This window comes from Callithrix jacchus, chromosome 12, assembly GCF_049354715.1.
Source record: "Callithrix jacchus isolate 240 chromosome 12, calJac240_pri, whole genome shotgun sequence".
NCBI classification, from domain to species: domain Eukaryota; kingdom Metazoa; phylum Chordata; class Mammalia; order Primates; family Cebidae; genus Callithrix; species Callithrix jacchus.
Window position 1 is genome coordinate 52,162,703 of NC_133513.1, and position 18,276 is coordinate 52,180,978.

An 18,276-nucleotide genomic window follows, 5' to 3' on the forward strand; every position below is an offset into this window, starting at 1 on the left:
TGGAGCAGAGGCTGAGGGAAATACGGAGTGATGCTAACGTCTACAGGGTTTCTTTTTGTTGTTGTTGTTGTTGTTGTTGTTGTTGTTAAGACAGAGTCTCACCCACTCTGTTGCCCAGGCTAGAGTGCAGTGGTGCAATCTTGGCTTACTAGAACCTCTGCCCCCCAGGTTCAAGTGATTCTCATGCCTCAGTCTCCCAAGTAGCTGGGATTACAGGTGCTCACCACCACACCCACTTAATTTTGGTATTTTTAGTAGAGATAGCATTTCGCCAAGTTGTCCATGCTGTTCTCGAATGCCTGACCTCAGGCAATCTGCTCACCTCGGCCTCCCAAAGTGCAGGAATTATAAACATGAGCCACCTGCCCAGCCAAGGGTTTATTTTTGGCGTGATAAAAATGATCAAAATGGCTGGGTGTGGTGGGAAGATAGCTTGAGGCCAGGAGGGCAACAAAATTTTGTAGAGACTCTATCTCTACAAAAACTTAAAAAAGGAAAAAAAAAAACTTAGCTGGGCATGGTGGTGTGCACCTGTAGTCCTAGTTACTTGGTAAGCTGAAGTGGAAGGATCACTTAGGCCTAGGAGTTTGAGGGTGCAGTGAGCTATGATCACATCACTGCACTCCAGACTGGGTGACAAAGTAAGAACCCATCTAAAAACAAATAACACATAAAATGTTTAAAAATGAGGTAGTAGTGATGGTTGTACCACTCTGCAAATACACTGAAACCTATTTAATTGCATACTTTACAAGGTTGAATATATGGTCTGTGAATTAAACCTCAATGAAGCTGTTATTCTTCTTCTAAAGCAGCCACCTGCAGAGGTCTAGGAGTGACAAGAAGGAGAGAAAGATATCTCAGCAGCAGGAGTGGTGGCTGCAGTGGGCACATCAGTGGCCCTCCTGCCTCAACTCTTCCCAGCAGGTGCTCCTCAGCCCCAGGAAAGTGGGAGTGGGCTCCATGACTCGGCAGACCAGTCAGCATCTCGTCCCTGGGAAGTGGCAAGGAAGATGCATATCTAACTAATCTGGCTGGACATTTGGAATGGAGAGCAATAAAAGCCTGGTTGTGGCAGTCATGGGACAGAAAGGGGAACAAAGAAAAGCTAGCCTGTAGAGAGAGAGAGAGAGAGAGGCACAGACTCAAAGAGTGGGAAGGGGGAAGGAGGGGAGAAGGAAGAGCTGATTTGTTCTGAAATAATTTTCCAGACCCAAGCCCAGGGAGGCTGCCAGCACCACCTACCTTTTGGTTTTGTTAGACCACCCACAGCTTCCCAGTAAACCTCCCCCTTTTGCTGGGAGGTTTCTGTTGAAAGGGTCCCTATGAAGCAACCATTTTCTTCTTGCTATGGCAAAGACTAGTCACTGTCCCCTAAAACTGTGCTCCCCACATCTGCCTTGGCTGGAACAAGCCTGTATTTCCCAGCCCACCTCACAGTTATTAGGTGTTGCAGGAGACTAAGTCCCAGCCGACGGAAGAGGAGCAGAAACAACACAGGCGACTACTGATCTGGCCTTTGTGGAAAATGCGTGGCCTCCCGCAGGCCCCAAGACTAGGGCAAGGTGCTCTTGGGCTCAAGGAGATGCTGATCTTGCACTAGTGCCACCGTGCGTGGAGACCTCCTTGGACTTCACATGCTAAACACTTCAATGCCTCATCCAGTCCCAGCCCCACAGTGACTGGCAACTATCCCTCAGAATGGCACCAGCACTGGCAGAAGAGTGGAGAGAGAAAACACCTACATCCTCAAAGTTAAACTGCAGCATCCACCAACCCTGAAGGACCCTGGGCATCCAGGGGTTTCTTACCAGAGCTAATAAGCAACCTCACTGTTCAAGGCAGTGTAAGCTGACTTCTCAGTGACTTGCAGAAGAAGGCCTCCTCAACATACCCTCTAAACCCATGACCAAGCCAGGAGCACCAGTGGGAGACGTTTCAACTCTAGCCACCTCCTAGGGAACATTTCTGTACCAGTGACACACTCTGTAAGACGACACAGGGCAATGAACTGAACAGCAGGGAAAAGGTACCCCAGACAGCATGCAGTGCTTTGTAACCTTACAAATGCAAGAAACAGAGCTTGAGAAGCAAATGACTCGCCTGCTGTCGGGAGGGGTGTGAGCTCTGGGGGAAGAGCCTGAAGCTCACTCCTTTCCCCAGCATGAACGAGCTGAAGGTCTGGGGGCAAGTCATCTACCCTCTCTGTGCCTCATCCATAAACAGAAGAAAAAGCAACACATCCTACATGCTTCATGAAGGTACCAGAGGAACTGAAGAGCTCTCCTTCCCCACTCCAAGGAGGCCTGATGGAAAGAGACAGCATGTTTAACTTGTTTCCTCCACCAAGGACAGCTGCGGTTAATGACGTTTGCCTATGGGTTGGGCAATTGCTTTTTTTTTTTTTTTTAGGACAGAATCTTACTTATTGCAAGGATGTAATGTGGTGGTGAAATATTGGTTCACTGCAACCTCCACTTCCCAGGTTCAAGTGATTCTCCTGCCTCAGCCTCCCAAGTAGCTAGGACTACAGGCACACACCACCACACCCAGCTAATTGTTGTATTTTTAGTAGAGATGGGATTTTACCATGTTGGCCAGGATGGTCTCGATCTCTTGACTTAATGATCTGTTCACCCCAACCTCCCAAAGTGCTGGATTACAGGCATGATCCACCACACGTGGCAGGTTGGGTAATTTCTAACCAGGCTCTCTAAATATCATCATCCACAGTGGGAGATTCAAGCAGACCACTCTCTTGAATCACCTTATAACCCAGGGATGAGCACATCTACAGTGCTCTGAAAAGGCATTTCTGGAGATTTCCTGCCCAGGCAGAGCAGTGGCTCAGCTGGGTGAGCAGTCACCGAGAGTATAGGATGCCAATCCCTGGATTAACGAGGTGAATGCTGAAGCCCCTCCAAGGCAATGTATTTTTGGAAGAAATACACACTGCAGCAGAAAGGAGAACATGGTGTAAATTTTCCTTCTTCCAAACAGTGCAGAATAGAAACCTATAAAAGCAAATCCTGGATGTCTGAAGATATGGACTGTTTAAAAAATCTAGCTTGAGAGATTCCACCTTACTGCCTTGCACCACATCCCTGGAAATGCTTACTTAAGTGGATGCTGGAGATGGGTATCATGTAGCAGGGATTATAGGTCCCCTGCAATCCAAGGTCCTTGAGAAGCACAAGGCAGGCTCTTCCTCACCTCCCAAGGCAGGATTTTATACCGGAAAGAGATGCTGACAGCCACTTTATTGGCACCACTCTCTCATCCGACAGCATAGGAAACTGAGGCCCAGAGGAGAAAGGGATCTTGCCAGGGACCATGAAGTGTGGTGGGGCAGAGCTAAGGCTTGAAAATGGGTCTTAGACCCAGCACTGTGGCCCCAGACCCAAGCTTGTTGAAGAATAGGACAGAGACACAGCACTGAAGGGAGAAGGCTGAAACAGAATCGGCTGCTGGGGTTCCAGCATTTGGCCCCCACCACAGAAACTGCAAGCTGCCTGGCTGGGCAGCTACAAAGGGTATTGCTGTTTGCACAGGATCTGCAGAGACCTTGCAGCACGGATGGGTAGACAGCACCGTGCACATATGAACAGCCCTCCAGGTTCAGCTTCCTTATGAGGGCCGAATCCTATAAACAAGACTACCACCCCCATTAGACCTTCTGTGAGAAGAAAGAGTGACCTCTCCAGTTGATCTGGCACCAGGCTTTTTTCACACTTCCACAAGGGTAGCGGTCTTGACAACAAAGCAGACAGCTTCCACGCCTGTGCCCACAGTGCCCCCTCGTGGGAATCTGCACAGTGCATCACACCTCTTGATCTCACCAAGTGAAAGACAGGGATGGGGCAGTCTACAGCATAGTTCTTTCTGATCTCCATAACTCCCCGCATCTGGAATATCCTCCCCTCCCTTAAGCTCAGTGGTTCTCAAACTTCAGCGTGCATCTGAATCACCTGGAGGGCTTGTGAAAACACAGGTTCTGGCTGGGCGTAGTGGCTCACACCCATAATCCCAGTGCTTTGGGAGACTAAGATGGGTGGATCACCTGAAGTCAGGAGTTTGAGAACAGCCTGGCCAACATGGTGAAACCCCATCTCTACTAAACATACAAAAATAAAATAGCCAAGCATGGTGGTGGACGCCTGTAGTCCCAGCTACTCAGGAGGTTGAGGTGGAGAATTGCTTAAACGCAGGAGGCAAAGGTTGCAGTGAGTCACTGCTCTCCAGCCTGGGTGACAAGACTCTGTCTCAAAACAAAAAAGAACACACAGGTTCTCTGGCCCCACCCACAGCTTCTGATTCAGTAATTCTAGGGTGGAGCCCAAGAAACTGCATTTCCAGGAGGTTCCCAGGTCATGCTGCCACTGCTGTCCAGGACCATACCTGGAGAACCACTGCCCCAGCTAATCCCCCACACCCATTAAGGCTCAGGACCATTTCCAGCTACTTGGCGAGATGTTCCACAAATGCCCCCGGGCTTATCGTAGAATGCAATAGTTGTGTAACCTTGACCAAGTTCCTTAACCTCTTTGAGCCTCAATTTCCTCATCTGTAAAATGGGGGTAACAGTATTTCCCTCAGAGTGTTTTTAAAAGGTAAATGAGGCCAGGTTCGGTGGCTCATGCCTGTAATCCCAACACTTTGGGAGACTGAGGCAGGCGGATCACGTGAGGTCAGGAGTTCAAGACCAGCCTGGCCAACATGGTGAAACCCCGTCTCTACTATACAAAAATTAGCTGGGTGTGGTGGTGCACCCCTGTAATCCCAGCTACTCGGGAGGCTGAGGTAGGAGAATCACTTGAACCCAGAAGGTGGAGGTTGCAGTGAGAAGAGATCACACCACTGATGCACTCTAGTACAATCCAGTGCTCTAGCCTGGGCAACAATGCGAGACTCCATCTCAAAAAGAAAAAAAGAAAAAGAAAGTTAAATGAGATACTGTGTGCAAGACTTAGCTCAGTACCTGACACATGGTAAACAATACATGTTAGCTATTCTGTGGTCATTATTGAGCAAGAGTATTACTGTTCATTTGCCAACTTCTCGAGGACAAGGGCAGTGTTCCCATTAGAATTCTCAGAGGCAGACGTGATCTTCAAGACCCTTCAGTCCAGTTTCCCAAGCCTGACTATCAGCAGCATCACCTGCGAAGCTGTGAAAACGTCAAATGTTTGGGAGCCACCCAGAACTAATTTTGATGCTGTTTGTTTTTGAGACAGAGCCTCACTGTGTCGCCCAGGTTGCAGTGCAGTGGAACGATCTCAGCTCACTGCAACCTCCGCCTCCTGGGCTCAAGCAATTCATGTGCCTCCACCTCCCGAGTAACTGGGATTACAGGTGCATGCCACCACACCCAACTAATTTTTGTATTTTTAGTAGAGATGAGGTTTCACCATGTTGGCCAGGCTGGTCTCCAACTCCTGACCTCGAGTGATCTGCCCACCTCAGCCTCCCAAAGTGCTGAGATTACAGCATGAGCCACCTCACCCAGAGAGCATTTCTACTTTTAACAAGCGCCCAATGGCCAGGCGTGGTGGCTCACCCCTGTAATCCCAGCACTTTGGGAGGCCAAGGCAGGTGGGTGGATCACCTGAAATCAGGAGCCTGGCCAACATGGTAAAACCCAGTCTCTACTAGAAATACAAAAAAATTAGCTGAGCGTGGTGGCAGGTACCTATAATCCCAGCTACTAAGGAGGCTGAAGCAGAACTGCTTGAACCCAGGAGGCAGAGGTTGCAGTGAGCTGAAATAATGCCACTCCACTCCAGCCAGGCTGACAGTGATATTGTCTCCCCCAGCAAAAAAAAAAAAAAAAAAAAAAAAAGCCCCCAGATGCCAGGTTTGGGAACTCATGTAGCCTGGATAGCTGACACAGAGAGGGAGAGAAGCCCAGAAAAGGGAAGTATTTTGCCCATTCGTTGCCCCAGCTGATTGGAAGCTGAGTGGATGGAAATCAGGAACTGTGTCTCCCAATTCCTGATCTGGTCCCTTTTTCTGAGTTATTAATACTTGGGGCCAGGCACAGTGGCTCACGCCTGTAATCCCAGCACTTTGGAAGACTGAGGCAGGTGGATCGCCTGAGATCAGGAGTCTAAGACCAGCCTGACCAACATGGAGAAACTCCGTCTCTACTAAAATATACAAAATTAGCCAGGCATGGTGGTACATGCCTGTAATCCTAGCTACTCGGAAGGCTAAGACAGGAGAAACGCTTGAACCCAGGAGGTGGAGGCTGCAGTGAGCTGAGATTGCGCCACTGCACTCCAGCCTGGGCAATGAAACTGTCTCGAAAACAAAATAAAAAATAACTTGGATGCCATCTCATCGACCCATAACCTTCTACACAAATCCTCTCTCCAACATGCATGATGAGCAGAGTGTTGAAGTATTTCCTGTGTGGAGGAACTCAGCATGTGACAAGGACACACAATCCATTGCAGAACATCTAATCCTCCAGTGTTTTAACCAAAATACTGAACAAGTGAAATCATTAGCCTGGCATACAAGGTCTTCCCTGAACTATTCCCCACTGATCTCTCCAGCCTCGTTTCTTGCCAGGACCTCACTTGTACCATTTCATCCAGACTGTGGGCCTGGGAGGCTGGTCTCATTTCTGCCTCCCCTCAACATCTGGCATGCAGGGGTACTTCAAGGGTGAGCGGATGGGGAAGGACAGATGGATGAATGTATGGAGGTGTGTTCACAGAGCTCCAAAACCCAGGAGAGCCTCGCTGCCAGCAGAAATGAGTCCAGTGATACTTCTGTGCTCCAACAGCCAACCCAAAGACTATTTTTGAAATGGGATCTCCCACCAGAAATGCATCGTGCAAAACTCTGCTCAAAGGCAACAAAGTCACACAGGGCCTTCCATTTTGCTGACTCAGAGAATGCTGGCCAGGCACAGTGGCTCACACCTGTAATGCCAGCACTTTGGGAAGCTGAGGGGGCTGGATCACAAGGTCAAGAGATCAAGACTATTCTGACCAACATGGTGAAACCCCGTCTCTACTAAAAATACAAAAATTAGCTGAGTATGGTGGTACACACCTATAGTCCCAGCTACTCAGGAGGCGGAGGCAGAATCACTTCAACCCAGGAAGCGGAGGTTGCAGTGAGCCAAGATCACGCCACTGCACTCCAGCCTGGCAAGAGCCAAGACTCCATCTCAAAAAAAAAAAAAAGTATGCCTACCTACCGACTCTGCCCCACCTCCCCAGTCTCATCCTCTTCTCCCTGCAGAATGACTGGTCTCGCCTTGTCCTACAGCTGCCTGCTCCCATCTCCCTGCTTTCTTTCCTATTTTTCATGGCCTCAAATGAGAACTTTCTCCTGTGCATCCAAATGGGATCATGTCTCTTGCCCCAGCTGGTGTTACAGTAATCCTCCCTTATCCATGGGGCATAAGCTCCCAGACACCCAGTGGATGCCAACTGCAAACCCAATCTATACCAAGTTTGTTCCCATACATACAAAACTGAAGTTTAATTTAGGCAGTCAGATATTAACAACTAATAAATATACCGTAAGTTACATGAACACCTTTCCTCTCAATATCTAATTGTATTCACTCGTGTGGGAGATAAAATGCCTACGTGGTGAGATGAAGGGAGGCGAATGACATAGGCAGGGTGACGTGTTAGGCTACTATTGACCTTCTGATGACACATCAAGAGGATCATCACTTTTGGGTGATCCCAGACCACTGAGCCATAACTTTCCAGACTGCAGCTGATGGTAACAAACTAGATAGGAGGGGACTGCTGTCTTCTGCAGGCCTTCCAAGATCCAGCCTCCCTGCACTGATCCTGGTTCTCAATTTCTATCATGTCACAGTCATACACTACCTGCTACTTCATAGAAACAAACAGAAGCCAGACCATGAGATCACGGTCAACTTCCTCAGAGCTTACAAGACAGAAAAGCTTCTTTATCCCCAACTTCCAGAACAGGGACTCATAGCAGTTGATCAGTAAATGGGAAATTTGGCTAGCCATCTAACACTTGTTCAATAAACCCATGGCAACTGGCACCCTGCTGGTAGTCATGAGTTTTATAAACCATTATATGCATAGTGGAAAGTAGCTCAATGCCAGAGTGCCTGAAAAAAAGCAGTGTTTTGGAGTCAGATGATTCCATTCCAATCCCATTCCCACCACATAAAGGCTGAGACACTGGTAAGACGCTTAACTGCTCTACACCCTTTCCAGCATGGGTCCAGTAAGACATGCTTCTTAAGATTTAAAATGCAGATTAACAGAGGTCATCATACAGAGTGTAGGACAGCACTTGTCTCAGCTCCAAGAGAACACCACGAAAGATGCTGTCTTTATGGGCAGTCTAAAATAAACAACTTACCAGGGAAGAAAGGAAGAGTGCAGAGTTGAAAGCTGCCCGATTACACAGGCACATCCAGCTACAAGCAGAACTCATGGGTGTGGTACTAGGGCAAGCTAAAAAGCAGAACCCAAAATATTCACTGCAGGTACTTTCTCAGAACCACCTCTAGCTTTTCTCACCACTCTTCAAAGATCCCTGCTACCTCATTTAAGCCACAGCTTCCCATCCAATGCCAAGCTGAAGGAAGGGATGTGCTCCCTCACTGTTGATTCAGCTTAGTGTAAAGTCAACTTTGCATTTTATGGAGGCTCTTCCAAAGCCTGCCAACAGCACAGGGTAGCCTGGTTACTGTCAAGGCCTACAATGTGCTGGTCTCCCAAGAATCTTTAAGTTCAACAGCACAACTGTCCACAATTTGAGTTCGCACAAGTCCCTGCTTCCTGACACACAACTGCTTAGCACTAGTTTCCAAATTTGTTCTCACAGTTGTTACATCCTCAGCCTCAACATAGCCTTGTGAGCCAGGGTAGCTAGCAGATACCCTTAGGAGCCCCATTTAAAGACAAGCTAACCCAAATGAGTGACCAGGTGACTTCCCCAGAAAAACACCCAGAATGGACTACATAGAAGAGAAGCAGGCAGAGGGGACACAAGACCAGAAGGCAGGTAGAGGGTATTAGCTGGCTGTAGGGACAAAGGCTTGGGGACTGGGGAACATCGGTCCAAAGGGATGCCGCCAGCCTGGAGCCCTGCCAACTGTCATCACACAGGAAGGTGGGCTACTGTTGCTGCTTCTGATATTTCAAGAGGCTGGAATCTAGACCTTTATGTAAAATTCACCCAAGTTTCCAAATGTTATGCCTAAGAAAACTTACAGCAAGACTGCCAGTTTTTCTCTAATACCCCAACTCAAATGGATCCCTTGGAAACATAGGCCCAGCCTGTTTCATCCCACTTCCCTTCCCCAGAGGCTAAAGAACTACAACCACCCTGAGCAGTCCAACAGGAAAGCTTCCTCACTCTGCAACTTTGATGCCAACCTTTAATAATTCGGGCTCTCTCCAGCTACGCCCTTTGTCTTCACATCAAACTATTTCCTACCCTTCAGTTCTCGCTCAATTGCTTCCTTCTACTGCAACTTAGCGACCGCCCCCAGCTCCACATCCCATCCTGTCCATGCAGCACTCAGGATCCTCACCACCTGGCCTGCACAAGCTGCTCACAAGGTGCCTTCTCTGCTTCCACACCCCAGCTCAATCACAGGAAACTATCTCACACCCCAACCTGTGCTGCCCCAAGCATTACCTTCGGCCTCTATGCACTGTTCACCAATAAATGCCAAACACAAAGACCCCATTATTCCACACATTCTGTACTAGTAAGCCGTCTGCTCCTAGCAAAGGAGTAACAGATTCCTCAGCTAGAGAATCCACAGGCCCAGAGGCCCCACAAACTGAAGTACACAGCCTCTGTAGATCCAAAAAACAGAACTCCAAACCACCCCAGGCCAGCAGGCCCAGCCCCATGACTTAACTCTTCACAGCCCTGCTCTCCCATCTGTGGGTGCCTCAGGCAGGGCTCTCACCATCTTCTCTCCAAAAATTCTACCACCCTTCCTTCCTGCAACCTCAACTCTTCTGCCTTCATGGTATTGCTTTTCCTGTGTCCCCTTCATGCCCAACCAAGTCCTTCAGTTCTCTACTGCTTCCTGAGATTGTTCCAGAGTTTATCTAGGCATGGCATTTTAGACACACTCAGCCAGATGTGGTCACTCATAACTGTTAATTCCGGCACTTTGGGAGGCCAAGGCAGAGGATCGCTTGAGCCCGAGTTCAATCAAGACCAGCCTAGGTAACAGTTACTCTACATATATATATTCACACACACACACACCCCACCCCTCACTGTAGCCTTAAGTTCCTAGGCTCAAGCTTAATCCTCCCACCTCAACCTCCCAAAAGTGATTACTGTGAGACTCACAAGCCTGACTCCCAGTTGAACCCACTTAAACTATAAATCAATCAGCAAACACACACCACCCAGGACACTAAGTTTTCATTGAATGCTTAATGAAACGTGAACTTGGGCAGTGACTGAAATCAGCAGACTAACTTCCTAGCACTCCCAGTAAACTGCAAATACATTTCAAACAACCAGACACACAAAAGTTTTTAGTTTATTAATAAGCTTCTCGTGAAAAATCCACAACGGCCATAGATAACATCATTGCGGCACCTTTTACTCCTTCGGCTGTGGATCAAGAGAAAGAAGTTTAGTTAGCAACTGCTTTTAAAATTCTTTAAAGTCTTAAATTCCACAAGTATTAACATTCATGCAAAACAAACAGTTAATATCAAGTTATTTTTGTGTCATAACACAATGTAAATATCAAGAATAAAACTTGACAAACATTCAAGTTAGAAATGAAACAAAGAAAATGGGCTACATATTGCTAAACCTTAAAAACAAAACCTTGTCACTTCTATTTTAAAAGGTTACAACTCTTCGGAATATTTATAAATCTACTTCTAAATGTACTACACACAATCTGCTTTTAAATTGTTACATCAGTACGACAAGGAGTCTAGTGATCTACATGACTACATGAAAAGCTTGAATTGTTACATGAAAAGCTTGAATTGTACCTGTGTTCCAATCTCCAGCTCACTGAATCAGTGGCAGGGGAAGGGAAAGAGAGAAAGGAGGGAAAAGAAAAATTTCATTAATAGTCCCTTTTCAAACTCCAATATAATCTGCATTTAAGTGCATGCAATCAGGTGTACCTTAAGATGGCTATTTTGTTCTTTGCAACTGTATACAGAGCACTGCCTCATCCGACACTCACTGATTTTATTCCCCCCAAGTCTCACTGATACCTTGCCTGATTACTGTGGTTCTTACGCAAACAAGGTAGCTGCACAATGAAGAGACTGCCAATTTGGTACCCAGAATGGCCTTGCCCACAAGTCAATGAAGTACATACCTGAGCTTCTGCCCCTCTGCTCTGCCCAACAACACTGTGCTGGACACACACCAGGAACCGATGAGAATCGTTACACATTAAAGTCTAATTTAACCACAATGGGAGTGCTCTAAATGACCAGGCAAGCATTTCAAAAGCTGCCGTAGTTCAATACTTTAAAAGACACCATTCACAGCCACAACGGTAACACGAGTTAGTATTTAAAAAGAGGGATTAATTTAACTGAAATAAAAATACAACTGCTTTTCATGCAGATATGAGACTACTAACGTCTTAGTACAAGTAACTTAGTATAGGCTGCGAACCACGGCTCACGCCTGTAATCCCAACACTTTGGGAGGCCAAAGCGAGCCGATCATGAGGTCAGGAATTCGAGGCAAGTCTGGCCAGCATGATGAAACTCCATCTCTACTAAAAATACAAAAACTTATCTGGGCATGGTGGCACGCGCCTATAGTCCCAGTTACTTGGGAAGCTGAGGCAGGAGAATTGTTTGAACCCGGCAGGTGGAGGTTGCAGTTAGCTGAAATCACCACACTGCACTCCAGCCTGCCAGCCTGGGTGACAAAGCGAGACTCCCGTCTCAAAAAGAAAAAAAAAATTAACTTAGTATTTAACTCCACTGGATTCAAAAGACAAGAACAAACACCACTTCTAACATCTGAACAAAACTGAATTAAAAGCAACATTGTTATGGTTATTTCTTTGGAGCCGACGAATTTGTGTACTCAAATGCATCAATTTTTCCAGCTGGCTTTTCACAGCAGCGCTAGTAAGAGGTACGAGTGTAATTTGAAGGAGGAATGGTGTTGGCTCAGGTCCCCACATGTTCCTTCATACATGTGGGCTTCAGAGGCTGAGCACACTAACTCGCAGGACTCAAAGGCTGGATGAAGAGAAGAATCAATGTGTTAAATGTCCCTCAGACCTAGGTCAGAGGACAAATATTGACTAATTCTTTTTGCCACTTCTCTCAACAGATATAATCCTCACAAACAGGGAGCGGTTCTAAGTAGTGAGTAGTTCTGCTGGCAGTTCATGGGACGTCAATCTGATTACAGTCCTGGCCAGGCAATCCCAGGTTTACTGCCTTCCCTGGGAAGGAATCATTGCAAAAGGAAGCCCGAAGAACAATGGCCTTCACTGATTCAAAATCCCCCTATGCTCACCCCACTCCTACCCCTCTTTACACATTACAATTTTAGGCTGTTCAGATGTGCAAAATTTGCTTTAAATGGGGTAGCAAGCTGAGCACAGTGGCTCACATCTGTAATCCCAGCACTTTAGAAGGCTGAAACAAAGGATCACTCAAGTCCAGGAGTTGACCTGGACCAGCCTAAGCAACATGGCTAAATCCTGTCTCTGTAAAAGGTTAGCAGGGCATGGTGGCACACACCTATGGTCCCAGCTACAAGGGAGGCTGAAGTGGGAGAATCACCCAAGCCCAGGAGGTCCAGTAAGCAATGATCATACCACTGTACTCTAGCCTGAGTGACAAGAGACCCTGTCTCAAACAATAAAATAAAATGGGGTAATGGGCCATTCTGACCAAGTGCTTGTGGGAAAAAGTATATCCACCAAAGCCTTTGATATGAATACATAATTATACACAAATTTTCTATTAAATAAAAAAGACACCAGACAGAAAACTGGAGACCAAGTAATAAAAAGCAATGGAAATGGTAAAAGGCAGCTCTGAGAGTATCTAAACAGGACAGAGGCTTTGCCAGATTTCACAGACCAGTTTATGACCAGAGCTGCCAGGCTGTTTCATGGCTCCAAAGACTGCTCCTTGGATAGGAGAGCCCTTCCCAAGCCCAGTGGTAACTGAAGCCACTTCCTAAGTATGGGGACATAACATTTCCCAAGTGCAAGCTAAAAGGTGCCTACTGGTAAAGTACTCACCTTCCTCCAGTGAGTCACTTCACATGTAACATGCATTTTGGAGTTTTCAAAATAAACATGATTTTAGAAGTTTTCTCCTTTGCTTATATTACCTTAAAACCCATTAGGTTGGTGCAAAAGTAACTGCGGTTTTTGCCACAGCAATTTCTTTTGCACCAGCCTAAATAACACTGGCATTATAATCAACCATACTCTTAAAACTGTAAGGCCAACATGCAAAGCATCAACGCAAACTCTGTGAAGGTGATGCATCCCCACACCGTGCTTACAATCTCAGTACCTGCTAGACACTTCATTTCTGATGAACAAGAAATCCAAGAAAGTAGAGAGGAAAAGCAAAAAAAAAAATTCACAGAACATTTGATTATTTGTGAATTTAACAACCCAACACCTTAATTCCATTCAATGATTGACAACGTCCAACTATTTACAGCTAGCAAAGCTGGTAAAAAGCCGCAAATCGCTAAATCACTGGTCTTGGCTAACTGGAGAGGAAAGCAATCCTGAGATCTCAGCTGCCTCTCCAGTGTGCCAGGAATACACCGGCCACATTGATCCAACTGCTTCTTAAACCAATGTCCATATTAGTAAGTAAAATCCCAGGAAACAAGATCGGCTCTGCATTGAAGGGTCTATGCCAATTAGTAAAATTAAAACTTCCTGTAATAGGCTTGAAAGGTGCCTACCAGGATCAATGAACCAATGTGGCCCCCAGATTGTGCTGTGAGCTGATAAGGGGTGGGCCAAGCTACTCTACACTAAGGTGTTAAGACACTATGCTACATAGTTTCTTAAAACATGTTACCTTCTGTAATCCAGAAGAAGAGGGGAAGGAAGAACATTAAGAAAGGTTATTAAAAAAAAACAAAATCCCTTTCCTAGAAACTAAAGACCTACAATTAATGACGTTTCTAGGTTTTCCTTGATGAACTATACCTTTTTGCCAGCACCAACATTGGCCTTTGCAGTCCCCCTGACTTTCTTCATTCTGTTCTTGCGTTCCTTTCGTTGCTTTCTTGAGGTCTTCTTCTTCTCATACAGGCCATGCTGAAGGAGAAAGGAATATATCCAAGTGACTTGCAAACATTCTGGTAGGGAAACTCATCTTAAGAAACACAGCTTTTTAAACCGAAACTTTTAAGTACATTTAATACAATACATGTTTTTGCTAGACAAGAAAGGATTATCAAGGGATTTTAAGTATAGAATAGCCTCACAGGAAACAAATGGTCCACTCAACACTCTCTTGTCCACACTTGAGCCCACAGGTCACTATTTTCTCTTCTTTTGGCACTACCAAAACAAGGCACCTCTCAAGTGGCTGAAGGATCTCTTCCCAGTTCAACTCCCCATTACTCCCTGATGACAGAGAAGCCTTTACCACCCCACACCATGAAGATTCCAGATCTATCCACCTCCACTCTGCCCACCTTTGCACTTACTGTTCCTGAGGCCTACAAGACTGTTTCCGTATCTTTACAAAGACTACTTCCAAATCCTTACAAGGATCTCAGCTTCAACGTCACCTCCTCAGCAGGTTAAAAATAGTGCAACTTCTGGCATCACCAGGATTTTCCCTCACAGCTATTGTATGGGCAGATTTATCTAACAGGATGGGGTAAAGTGGGTTAAAGAAACAAGCAAGCATTGCAAGGTAATGATGCTTACTTGTTTACTAAAATGTAAGCTGGGGAGCTTGCCCAGCTCACTGTAGTTCACTCAGTATGAAATCAAAAACCTTTCCTGGTTCCTGGCTACCTATGGGATTAAGCCCAGACTCACACTTAATCCACACTAAATGAATTTGGTGCCAGGCTACCTTTGCAAACACATCCCCCTACTTTCCCTCTGGAAAACAATGCTTATCCCTAGCCCATCTCCAGGAACACTACTTCAGCTGCCCTCCTGAACTCAGCTCAAATGCCAGGCTTCAATTTTGAACCTCCTTACTCTACCTATGCACTGTATCAAAGAACTTTTTTCTCTTAATCCCTTCAGAGTTCTTTGTCCATCTGTACACTGACCCTCCCAGATTGCTCAGTCTTGCCCATTTTACTACACTCACAATACAATGCTACTGGAAAAAATATGTCTTCAGTAGTTGATGAACAAATGAAGACACCTACTCTTGCAAGTCTATGTTTGGGTTCATTTTTCTTTGCATAATCCAGGGAATCATAAATCATGCCAAAGCCAGTTGTCTTGCCACCACCAAAATGAGTTCTGAATCCAAATACAAAAATGACATCCGGTGTGGTCTTGTACATTTTAGCTAGTTTTTCCCGAATTTCTGTCTTAGGCACTGTTGCCTTCCCGGGGTGAAGGACATCAATGACCTAAAAGGAGATACCAAGTTTAGCGTTCACTGTAATAAAATACATCTTCAGAATAAAGGACAATTAAGCAAAATTTGATGTGCCCTTCCTTACCATTTGTTTCCTCTGAAGTAGTCGGTTGGTCATGAACTTTCTAGTGCGGATAGTTACTGTGTCGTTCTGAAAACATAAACACTCTAGTTAATAAAACTACTCAACCTGGCCGGGCGCGGTGGCTTGCGTCAATAATCCCAGCACTTTGGGAGGCTGAGGCAGGTGGATCACGAGGTCAAGAGATCGAGACCATCCTGGCCAACATGGTGAAACACCGTCTCTACTAAAAATACAAAAATTAGCTGGGCATGGTGGTGCGCGCCTGTAGTCCCAGCTACTCGGGAGGCTGAGGCAGGAGAATTGCTTGAACCCATAAGGCGGAAGCAGAGGTGAGCCGAGATCGCGCCATTGCACTCCAGTCTGGGTAACAAGAGCGAAACTCCATCTCAAAAAATAAAAATAAAAATAAATAAAATAAAACTACTCAACCTTTCCTTGACCTTGCTATGATATTCCAAGACCTAGAATGTTGCAGTCCAACTTGTAGCCATAGTCATGTAGCGAATTAAAGTAAATAAAACCCACTGAGCAGGGCCAAACTCACAGGCTAACAAATACATAAAATACCAAGAAAATACAGCAGTTTTACATAAAATCTGTACATCTCACTTTATTAGGTTATGTTTGTCACTCTGGGGCAGGGTTTTTCAACCTCACCCCTACTGACATTACCATATGGATAATTCTTGTTGTGGGGACTGTATGTTTCAGAACAGCTATAAAAATCCCAGGCCTCTAACTACTAGATGCTAGAAGCACTTCCCACCCTTCCCAGTTCTGAGAATCAAAAATGTCTCCAGACTTAGCCAACTGCTCCCTTAGTGGGGGGGGGAAAAAAAAAAAAAAAAAATCACTCCAGGTTGGTATCACTTCTCCGGAGTAAAAACTGCTGTGGCTCACATAAATGCTGTCACATTCAAAAAAATGTGTTTATCATGTCCTGCACAAATGTGACCCAAACCTTGCACTCACTACCTGCATGCAGTCTATCCTTCTAGAATGGCCATGGCAGAGATCAGAAAACGGTATTTCCTTCTGAAGAACTTAACTGCACCTTTACTTAATACCTACCAAGGAATGTGGACAGTAAGCAATTTACGCTAACAGTTTTACCAAAAAGGAGGAGCAAGAGACTTTCATGGTAGCAAATGACTTGCTAGACTTTCTCCATTTTTCTTTGAGAAATCACACCAAATTAAACGCACATCAGTGGTACTCAATTCCTTAAAGTAAAAGACCAAAGGTAAAGAAAGAAAAAAAAAAACAGTTTGCAGATAAGTTATAATCGGATGCTGGAGGAGCTAACAACGTATGACTTAAGAGCAGGACTACCTTTTGATAACATCCCTTTCCAGGGCCTCAGTTTCCTCAGTAAGAAGCAAGAAGATCTATTCAGCTGACAAGTTTTCTAGCTCACACGTGGGAATGGTTTCACTTGCCGCAACTCGCCCAGGCGCTGCCGGCACCTTCTTCACCTCTCGGGCTGCCATCACTTGCAAGCCGTCTACCTAGCCCAATTTAACTGCAGAAGAGATGTGCCTCCCAGTGTCTGTCTATCCTCCCCCGGTCATCCACTGTGCTCCACGAAGTCGACAAAAGCAGCCGCTCCTGCAACGCCTAGGCACGGGAGTCCGAAACCCGGCGTGTCCGGTTCTGCAGCGCAGCCCGCCAGCCCCGACAACAGCCCCGAGGCCCTCGACAACCATCCTCCGACAGAAACGGCCAGACAAGAGCAACCGGGCTTCGCGTGCCTATAGATCAGATATTGGGACCCAGGGACCAAGGATGGCTCAGATACGCGGGAGATGACTTCCCGGGCCCAGCGAGACTTACCATGATGGCGGCCTATCCTTAGACAGCCGAGGAGGAAAAGAGAGTCACAGTTCGCCGGCCAATCATATCAACGCGCACGGAAGGACCCGGGGAAGCGCCGGCGTGGGGGCGTGGCCAGGCCGTGAGGCTATCCGCGCTGATGCCTGATTGAAGCGGTCTACGGCCTCACCTCACAGACCTTTGGCTACACCACTGGGCCTCTAAACTGGCCAATCCGGAGGCACAATAGTTCGAGCCGAATATGCAAGAGTTCAATTTCAGTTCAGTTCATTAGGTTGAATTGCACGTACTTGAATTGCGATAAACCAAATTAGTTTAAATTGCCTTCTTCGGAGTTAGAGGTGGGTAAACCTGGAAAACATTTTAGAATATCCTCTGGAGCAGCCTCCTCGCTATACAGCTAGAGAAACTGCAGGAACCCCTGACTTTAAAACCTTTGTTATTGCAAGTAGGCAACATTGCCCATTCTGATTTATTATTCATAATTATTGATTTTTGAGACTTTCATGAGTCTCTACTTGAAAGTAAAAGATCCCTTTAATTTGTATTTTTCTGCAAATCTTGGTCCTTATGCAAAATTAGCTTTTAAAAAATATTTGGCTGGGCGCGGTGGCTCAAGCCTGTAATCCCAGCACTTTGGGAGGCCGAGGCAAGTGGATCACGAGGTCAAGAGATCGAGACCATCCTGGTCAAAATGGTGAAACCCCGTCTCTACTAAAAATACAAAAAATTAGCTGGGCACGGTGGCGCGTGCCTGTAATCCCAGCTACTCAG

At 46.2% G+C, this 18,276-nt stretch overlaps 1 protein-coding gene across 9 annotated transcripts; it reads right to left on the minus strand.

Annotated features, from left to right (window-relative positions):
• Positions 1-10,510: 10,510 nt before the first annotated feature.
• On the minus strand, positions 10,511-17,544 carry RPS24 (ribosomal protein S24). 9 transcript variants are annotated; one of them, XM_078345492.1, is made up of 8 exons: positions 17,503-17,544; positions 17,002-17,191; positions 15,670-15,735; positions 15,367-15,576; positions 14,177-14,287; positions 13,521-13,538; positions 10,998-11,019; positions 10,511-10,602 (listed from the first exon to the last, which is right to left on the minus strand). In XM_078345492.1, exons 3-6 carry the CDS (start codon positions 15,700-15,702, stop codon positions 13,533-13,535), a joined length of 360 nt encoding a protein of 119 aa, XP_078201618.1. In that variant the 5' UTR covers positions 15,703-15,735; positions 17,002-17,191; positions 17,503-17,544; the 3' UTR covers positions 10,511-10,602; positions 10,998-11,019; positions 13,521-13,532. The 9 variants fall into 9 exon arrangements, 8 of the variants coding, with proteins under 8 accessions (XP_078201618.1, XP_035123760.1, XP_035123764.1 ...); XM_035267869.3 differs by lacking the exon at positions 17,002-17,191; XR_013524878.1 differs by lacking the exon at positions 17,002-17,191 and having other exon boundaries at positions 10,998-14,048.
• Positions 17,545-18,276: the final 732 nt, after the last annotated feature.